We start from the raw sequence: 9,184 nt of genomic DNA on the forward strand, positions 1-9,184 counted from the left end.
AGAAACGTAACGGGAGGGACGTCAGGGCGTCCAACGGTTAGTCTTTCCTCGGCCTGCAGGGGGCAGTAGTCACTGTCAGAACTGCAGGTAAAAGCTGGCCAGACGCAGTAAAGTTGATTTTATTTGTGCATTTCTGAATCTAACCCGTTATAAATCTAAGCCAACCCACGAGATAATGAAACACATCAAAGCAAAACACAAAAAAACCCAAAGACAGTTTGACTGGCCGTTTTATATATCAAACAGTCGAAGTTAAAAAGATACGTATTTTTTCATCAGGTATTCCTCCGCCAATATATATAGTGCGTGAGCCATGTGAGTGAGTGACCGGTTCACTTCACCGATTGGCTGCCAGCCGATGAGACTTGAGGACTCCTCCGGTGATCACCGTCATCCACCGGAACCAGCTGGGCCCACCTGGAGCGCGGTTCGGCCGGGCCGGGAGGATTACTGGAGGAAACGTGAAGAGTCTGGTTCCTGTTGTGTCCAGGTGAGGCTGCGTGGCTCCTGCTGCGTGGCTCCTGCTGCAGCAGACGGTAGGTGTACTGACTGCGGGATTTTACTGTTTATTAGAAACAAGATGGAGCAAGGATTTATTTTTCCTGAGGTTAAACATCACGAAGAAACAGCAGATTTTCACTGAGGAAGCAGCAGCTGCAGTTTTATAGCAGGGTAAATATTTTAACGTATTTTTGTGAACCTGAGAGAGAATGTGAAGTTTTTGATGATCGTCTTTTTAATATTTCTGTAAACAGAAAAACTTTGATGCGGTTTCTTTAATGAATAAAGTGCACGGCGGTGTCAGTGCATGTCTGGTCACCTGCAGCTGCAGGCCAGGTGTCCTCTCTCTGTCCACTCTGTCTGCAGCACCACGTCCCTGTGTGTGATGGACATTTGTGCTGCTGCAGCATTCTGGGTGTTACGTAACAGATTGTCCTCTGCATCATCCCGCAGGCCTGGCCAGGATTAAGTAGATAGACTCTGTGGCTCTCCTTGGCATGGCAGAGCTTTCAGGAAACACTGTCATGACATCCAGCTGCTCCTGATTGGCTCCTCAGTCATTTCATCCTGAAGAGAAAAAGGGAAACTAATGGATTTGTCTGCTGCTGGAGGCTGTGTTGTTATCAATGAGTTTTTAGTTTTGCAGCCATTAAATTTAATTATTCTGAGAGATTCATCTGTCCACATAGACCAGGCTCCTTTTGATTTGGTCATTTTATTTACACATTTTGCTTCTATATTCAGTTGTATTTTTTAAGTTGCCATCTTCAGTAATTCTTCCTTAAATAACTCTTAATAATTCATGTATTAATCCCATTAATTAATGAGTCCTGATTAATTTACGTCCTGACATTGTTTTACAGTTAATTTCTTAGGAATAAAATGCAATGCATTGATACATATCTTAGCTTGATGACATAATTCAACCCTTATTTATGCTGTCAGCTGATCCCACAGGAAAAGATGGACAAATATTTGTCAAGTTTTGTCTTAGATGTTTGAGTTGAAAATGTTTTCTCATCCAAAAGAGAACATCATTATTTAAATATGAAAGAAACTAGTTTTGGATAAAACAATCCCACTCAGTTTTGTCCATAAAGTCTGCTGCTGCAGCTGCTGCTGCTGCAGCTGCTGCAGCTGCTGCTGCTGCTGCTGCTGCACCAAGCTGCTGCTGCTGCTGCTGCAGCTGCAGCTGCTGCTGCTGCTGCTGCTGCTGCAGCTGCTGCTGCTGCTGCAGCTGCTGCTGCTGCTGCTGCAGCTGCTGCTGCTGCTGCAGCTGCTGCTGCTGCTGCTGCTGCTGCAGCTGCTGCTGCTGCTGCTGCTGCTGCAGCTGCTGCTGCTGGCTCAGCTTTAATAAATCTCCTCTAGTTTGGCTGATCTTATTTCATTTTAGTTTTCAGCACAGATTAAAGCCTGTGGATGTTTCCTGTTCTTGTAGATTTTCCCGTTAAAGCAGGACGGCCTCGTCTGATGCAGCCACTCCTTGGTTAAGTTGTGATTGTGCTCTCTGGCTCGTCATAATCGGCATTTTTGTGTCTGGATGTCAGCGTGGAGTTGAAAGCTGCACTCTGCTCAGACTTTGTTGCTGGCATTTAATCAGTAACTGCTTTTCATTTCTTCTATTATTCATGAACACAGTAAAACAACAGTAGCGGCTCTGATGGGATTTAAGCCTCAGTGACAGTTTAACCTCTTAACCACAGTTTGACCGCAGCTTCAGTGCATAAACCTGTTCTGCTGCTTGACAACGTTCTACTCTAAACTGATTTCTCAGAAATGTTGAGCCATGGATTTGTTTGACGTTCAACTAAAGACCATCTTATTCCCAGAGCAACAACGGAGCCTTTAGCTCTGTTAGCTGTTAGCTTTTGGTAGCTCGGTTCTTTTTGTGACCCTTTTCTTCACAGTATTGAGCCACACCCACTTTAATCATTGCTATGTTTCACAGTAAAAATCTTATATCATTGAGAGTTATAACATGGAGCCTTTGTGATAAATAACTGGAAAAATGCAGATGACTTAGCTAGCATTGAGCTGTTAGCCACACGTAGCATTTGCCAGTTAAAAGACAGCTAGTCGAGATGAAAATAGTTTTAATATAGTGGATGTTGTCAAATATTCTGCTTTTTAATTTTATTCAATGTTACTGTTGTGATAAAAGGTCCAATAAAGTTTAGATATAATGTGAAAGTTGCAGTTAGCTGTTAGCAGCATTCAGCAGCTAAATGGTATTTGGAGATAATGTAGTTTTAAAATGTTGTAAATGATCTGCAACAATACTTTTATTTAATGTAACCATTTTTACCAGGTAGGCATTATTATGGTAAAAATGTCTAATATGTAGCCATGGTGCTAATATTTCCGATGAGCTGCCAGATGTAGGAAATAAATACAACTGAAACAAATAAAACTCGCTATAACGAGATTTGCAGAACATAATTAATTTCAGTAACTCCAAATAAGCATCCAAAGAAGACAGTAAAACAATATAAATTGTGCTTCTTTTTGATAGTTAAAAGTTGTTATCATTGATAGTTGAGAGGTATGATAGAAAACATTTATCTGAAAATGATCAGGTCTTATAAAAACTAAAATCAATAAAAACTCCCAGCGAGCTCCTGATCCAGACTGCTTTAAAACATCTTAAAAGATGTCTGACTGGCTGCAAGGGAGCAACAGAGAGATTTCACTCTCAGTTCTGTGTTTAGTTATTTTGGCTGCAGCAGCAGATGGATGCTGGTCTCACCGCACACCTTCCTCTCCTCCAACTGGCTGCCGGTTGTTTTCGGCTGCTCTGTGTTTCCAGGGCTCAGTGAAGGCATCAAGGCGCAGAAAACTGGGGCACCATTTCCTTAGTTTTATTGGAGAGTTTGTGCAGAGGACAGTGACACCTTCATGTGACCTCTGACCCCTTGGGTAAAGCATGGCGTCCCAAAACTCTTAAGGAAGACTGGTTATCATGACAGAAAACATTTCCATTCACGCTTCCTGTGTGGGAGAAGCTGGATCTGATTAGAGGATCTCACTCAGAGTTTCCAGACTTTCTCTCACTCAGGAAACGTTCGTTGCTCCAAACGTTTCAGACACAAACTTCAGGATAAACGTTTCAGGAGTTTTCCTGAAGTTCGTCAGCCGGCAGTTTTTGCATGTAGAAACACGACGTCTGCCCCGATATGCTGCTCTGGCTCGATGGGCGTTTATTTGAAAGAGGGTTATGAGAGAGAGGGAAGACAGGCAGCAAACGTCAGGCCCGGAATCAAACCTGCAACCTCTGCCTCCAGGTCTGAGGGTTCCATACGTAGCTTGTACTTTGCCCTGCACCACCACAGCACCCCCTCTAACACGAATTTGATGAGTAATGAATTGATAATCTGATCTATTTCAGCCTAAATGAACCCGTTCCGTTTCAGATATTCTGTGTTTTATGGAGCTAGCGGTTCGTTGGCTCGGCGTCTGAAACAGGAACTCATCCAGTTTTTATCCGACTTTCCCATGTTTGGATCTTTTCCTGCGAAGCGAATTCCAGGCAGATGACGTGAGGGTCGTGTCGTTCAGCAGGTCGCACGTGAGCAGTCATCATGTTACCGGGGAGGCCAGCCGCGGCTTTAAAGTTCCTCGGTAACTGAGCCGGCCTCTGATTGGCTGCCTGATTCCGGCTCGCGCTGCATCAGATTACATGTTTAGGTTTCTGCTGCTGATGCTGAACAGAACGGAGAAGGATCTGGGCCAGAACCCCCCCACCCCTGCCCTGCGTGTGCTGTAGAGGAATGTCCCTCCCCTCTTGCCGTAGTCTGTGCCAGAAGCAGCCGATTTGTGTTTACTGCAGGATCCCTCCTCCTCCTCCTCTTCCTCCCTCCGCCTGGATGGGAAAACGCAGCAGCGATGGGTCACACATAACGCGTGATCGCGCAGCACAGAGCGTGAGGACCAGCATCCCAGTTCCTCCCAGTCTGTCCCAGTCTGTCCCAGTCTGTCCCAGTCCGGCCAGCTGGAGGAATCATTTCCTACTGGATCTGTTTTTTTTCTGCCTTCAGAAGGAGCCAGAGGAGTAAGTTAAGACTGCGGCAACAGTTACTGTGTGTGTGTGTGTGTGTGTGTGTGTGTGTGTGTGTGTGTGTGTGTGTGTGTGTGTGTGTGTGTGTGTGTGTGTGTGTGTGTGTGTGTGTGTGTGTGTGTGTGTCGGAAACGTTCAGGTGAAAGAGTCCTCCCACTTTTCCCTGTTGAAACTGAATCATAATCCATGTTAATGTTTTGGTTGTTTATTTATTGTGGATATTTAAAAACCCAAATGTTGCTCAGAAATTAAATTATCATTAAAAAAATAGTCTATAAATGATAGCATTATAGTTTGTCGCCATAATTTGTGGTTCTGGTTCACATGGAGCTAAAGCATGACGCTGCCACTACCATGACTCAGCAGCAGAACCTTGGGCCCGGTCCGTTCAGAACACAGAGCTTTAACGGGTCACAGCGAGGGTCAGAACCAGGAGGTTCTGGTGGGTTCCTGGCTGATGTCACAGATTCTCTATGAGGATGTAAAACTAGATTGGGCCCAGTGGAAGAACAGAACCGCTGCAGGTCGGACTGACGGCAGCGCCGTCCTGACGCGTCTCCACATGGGTCTTCAGGACCGGTTCTGATTGGCTCTACAGGTTCAGATTACTCTTTTTGGTTCTGGTGGTTCTGACAGTTTCAGGCTGACCTCTGACCTCATTTTGCTGCGTCGGCAGTCGCCCCTGCATGCTGCGAGTGACACATCCTTCCACGGGAACCGCTCCAGCTGCGTTGTTTTCTGGAGATGAAACACGAAGCAGCGAGTCGAGAGACTTCATGAATGGATCAGGGGATCGGGTCTGGGTCGGTGTGAGTGGGTCGGTGTGTGTGTGTCGGTGTGTGTGGGTCGGTGTGTGTGGGTCGGTGTGTGTGGCTCTGTGTGTGTGTGTCGGTGTGTGTGTGTGTGTGTGGCTGTGTGTGTGTGGCTGTGTGTGTGTGTGTGTGGCTGTGTGTCGATGTGTGTGTGTGTCGGTGTGTGTCGTAAAGGTCGTGGTTATGCACATTTTAAAGTGTCGCATTAGAAACGGTTGGTGCAAATGTCAGAATTTGAAAAAGCTTTGCAAAATGTTTCTATGCTGGCTGAAGTTGGATTTGGTGTTTTCTGAAAAGAGTTAGCCGAAGAGATGGAAACGTTCACAGAGTAAATCCAGACATGGGGAACTGTGGGCCTGTGCCTTACCAGAGGCACCAAACTTTGAATAAATGTAAAAGTCCAGCTTTCATCTGGGAGGGAGGGACGCGGCCTGCTTTTTAGAGGTGACGTCTACTTCCTGTTTATTCCAGCCAATCGCAGCATCAACATCTGATTGCCCTGGAGTCTGGGACCTGGCTGAAGCTCCTTTCTCTCCATCAGACGGCAGATTTCTCTCAGCAACCATTTCATGGTGCTGCTTCTCCGTCATATTTCTGCTCCTTCACTCGGCCCGTCGGATCAGAACCGACCTGACAGGCGTGTAAACGCGGCGCAGTGTTTCTCCTCTCTGAGCCAGTGCCAGCGGCTGATTCTAACAGGACGGGATGAGCTGCCGGGTCGGTCCAATTAGACTGCCTGGGTGAATGTAGGACCCGTCTCTGCCTGACCCGGTTTGACGGAACCACCCGGACCGAGTCCAGAGTTCAGCTCCGACCTGGAAGGGTGAGGAGGAAAGGAATTTTAAATTGTTTCAATGTTCTGAAATCTGGATGAAGAACTTATTAAATATTCTGTAGCCCAACGATGCCTTGGTCCAACCGGAGATCCCCTTGGTCCAACCGGAGATCCCTTTGGTCCAACCGGAGATCCCTTTGGTCCAACCGGAGATCCCCTTGGTCCAACCGGAGATCCCCTTGGTCCAACCGGAGACCCCGTTGGTCCAACCGGAGATCCCTTTGGTCCAACCGGAGATCCCCTTGGTCCAACCGTAGGTCCTGATGATCTGGTGGATGAATTTCTGCCCGGAGACTGAAAAAATACCTGGTCACATTTATTTCCTTCAACACAAAAATCCTCCAACATGAAGAGCTCAGAAAACACTGGCTTGGAGAAACTTGGTCTAATTATTTTGGCCAAACCGTTGAAATCAAATGAAGCAGAAATATTAAAATGTTTCAGGAAATCTTTAATCTTGGAACGTATCCAGAAAAATGCATGTAGGGAAAGTTTTCGAGGTTAGCAGTTCGTGGAATAGCAGAAGCTGCCCCAGCAGCCGAGATGCTCATTCATGATGATTAAACGCAGCAGAATAGCTTCTGGTTCCGGTCCAAAACAGCCCACGGAAACACTGAGGCGGTCCGGTCCGTTTTGATCATGTGATCAGTATCTGCTTTCCCAGCTCCTTTTTCTCTGGAGTAAGATTTGTTCAGAACCGGATCGGACCTCTAAACCCCCGACCGTTCCGAGAACCGTTACTGGGTCCGGTGAGGTTCTGTGGGTCCGGTGAGGTTCTGTGGGTCCGGTGAGGTTCTGTGGATCCGGTGAGGTTCTGTGGGTCCGGTGAGGTTCTGTGGATCCGGTGAGGTTCTGTGGGTCCGGTGAGGTTCTGTGGGTCCGGTGAGGTTCTGTGGATCCGGTGAGGTTCTGTGGGTCTGCTGCAGCTTCATCTCGCTCCTCTTCATCTTCCTCCACCTGGAAGTGAGGAAGATGAGTTGGTTGTTACCGGGGAGAGAAAAGAGGTCTGACCCGGTTCTGAAGGCTTTTATTTAGCTGCTCCGGTTCTTTTAGTCTCTGACCCACAAACACTACCAGAACCGACCCAGATGTGACTCCCTCCACTGGAAACACCAGGAAGATTCAGCCTGCAGGGGGCGACATTTCCCAGTCAGATTACTGAACTCTGCATGAAAATATGAAAAAACTACGATGAGACATTTCAGCTTTAAAGGATTCAGATTTTTAGACGTGATATAATTTATTTCACCAAATCCAGAGTTTTATTTTGCATTTACTGAGGTTTTGGTTCTGCACAGGAAGTGACCCGGGCTGTTTCTGTGTGAGGCAACATGTGAACCGAGCGGAGAGTTTGAGAAACTTCTGACTCCGTCTGGACATGAGCAACATGAAGCTGCCTCTTCGTCGCCAAGGCCACCACAACGGCAGCGCCTTCCCGCTCTCCTCTTCCTCCTCCTCTTCGTCGTCTCCAGAGTCGCTGCGGAGTCCGAGCGGCCGGACCGAGAGCCTGCTGGCGGCGACCACGACGACCGCAGTGATGCCCGCCCACCTGCAGGAGCTGGTGCTGTCCAGGTGGGCTCCTGAAGAGGAGGAGGAGGAGGAGGAGGAGCAGGAGGAGGAAGAGGAGGAGGAAGGGCGGCTCCAGACCGACGCCTCCGCCTCGCTCTACCTGGATGCCAGCAGCGCCGGGTTCCACCTGGACGGTTACCAGGGCAACGGCAGCTGCTACGCCGCCGACTCGGACGCGACGGAGATCCCAGCTGATGATGAGGAAGACGAGGAAGACGAGGCGCTGTTTGTGTCTGTGAGCTCAGACGTGTGTGTGACGCTGAGCCAGGCGAGTCCAGCTGGGCCCGGCGCCGGACCGGACCCGCAGGACGGGGGATCGGACCCGTTGAGGGCAGCGGGACCGCCGCGGGGGCGACCCGGACGGTCCCGCTGCCTCCCAGAACCTCAGCAGAACCTCAGACCTCCAGCAGTCCAGTCGGAGGCGCCGCTCCACCTCGGGTCGTCCACGTGACCCGAACCGGGCCGAGCGGCGCTGCCAGAACCTCCAGCCTGGAGACAAAGGGAACCCAGAACCCGTCTCCATCCAGAACACCTGCTCAGGTACTTCGGATGACCTTTGAACTCAGATTAGGTTCTAACCCGTTTATCAGAACTTCCCAGATGTTTTCCATCTGCTCAGCAGAACCGACCAGAACCCAGCAGGAGAGCCGAAGTGGCCGGCAGTAGAAAACCGACTCCAGGTCCGATTAAAGTGGCCCGGCTCCTCCGGCCCAGCAGGGGGAAAGGTGCGGCTTCCCGGGCCGACCACCAGGGGGCGGCGGCCTCGCCGTCTGCACCACCAGAGAAGAAGAAAGCAGCGGAGAGCCGAGCCGCGTCCAGCAGCTCTGTTGGTTCTGATCCGGTCAGAGACGCTGCAACACAGACTGCTCAGGAGAAGCCAGGACTCCCAGCAAGGTGAGTGAAGTTCTGGTCCAAACTGAGTACAGCCGACCCAACAGCAGCAGAACTCACTGCAGTCCCAGACCGGTCATAGTTCTGACACAGGAAGCGGGTCAGGCTGTAGGTTTCGGGTCCAGTAACAGTAAAATGGTTCTCTGGTGATTTAGGGTCGAGGTTTTGATGTCAGTGACAAACGAGCTGAACCAGAACCGCCTCCTGCTGGACTCTGAACCGGTTCTGGTTCAGGCGGTCTGGATCTGTTCAGTCTGGACTCAGAACCAGCAGCTGCTGCGGTACCAGAACCGATCTGCTGCACGCGCTCAGAGCGAGCCGCAGCTGCGGGGAGCGTGTCGACACAGGACGGTGGTATGCTGCAGTAATCTGCAGGATTCAGGCCCGGTTCTGACCCGATGGGGGCGGGTCGGGGGCCGCTCCTCCAGCAGACGGAGGCCGGGCCTCCAGACTCTCCATGTGTTGTAGAGGGGCCGAGACTTTCCTCCCTCTGAGCCGGCCCAGTTTCCCTCCTCCCCTCGT

The 9,184-nt window shown here is 49.5% G+C and overlaps 1 protein-coding gene across 4 annotated transcripts; it reads left to right on the forward strand.

The window, feature by feature from the left end:
• The first annotated feature begins 321 nt into the window (after positions 1 to 321).
• Positions 322 to 8,644, forward strand: LOC129356887 (histone-lysine N-methyltransferase SETD1B-like). 4 transcript variants are annotated; one of them, XM_055026425.1, is made up of 3 exons: positions 322 to 536; positions 7,501 to 8,311; positions 8,394 to 8,644. In XM_055026425.1, the coding sequence occupies exon 2, from the start codon at positions 7,581 to 7,583 to the stop codon at positions 8,220 to 8,222; it is 642 nt and encodes a 213-aa protein (XP_054882400.1). In that variant the 5' UTR covers positions 322 to 536; positions 7,501 to 7,580; the 3' UTR covers positions 8,223 to 8,311; positions 8,394 to 8,644. The 4 variants fall into 4 exon arrangements, with proteins under 4 accessions (XP_054882400.1, XP_054882402.1, XP_054882403.1 ...); XM_055026427.1 differs by having other exon boundaries at positions 322 to 490; XM_055026428.1 differs by lacking the exon at positions 322 to 536 and adding an exon at positions 4,313 to 4,549 and having other exon boundaries at positions 8,391 to 8,644.
• Positions 8,645 to 9,184: the final 540 nt, after the last annotated feature.

Source organism: Poeciliopsis prolifica, unplaced genomic scaffold (genome assembly GCF_027474105.1).
Source record: "Poeciliopsis prolifica strain line A6 unplaced genomic scaffold, Auburn_PproV2 SCAFFOLD206, whole genome shotgun sequence".
Taxonomy (NCBI): domain Eukaryota; kingdom Metazoa; phylum Chordata; class Actinopteri; order Cyprinodontiformes; family Poeciliidae; genus Poeciliopsis; species Poeciliopsis prolifica.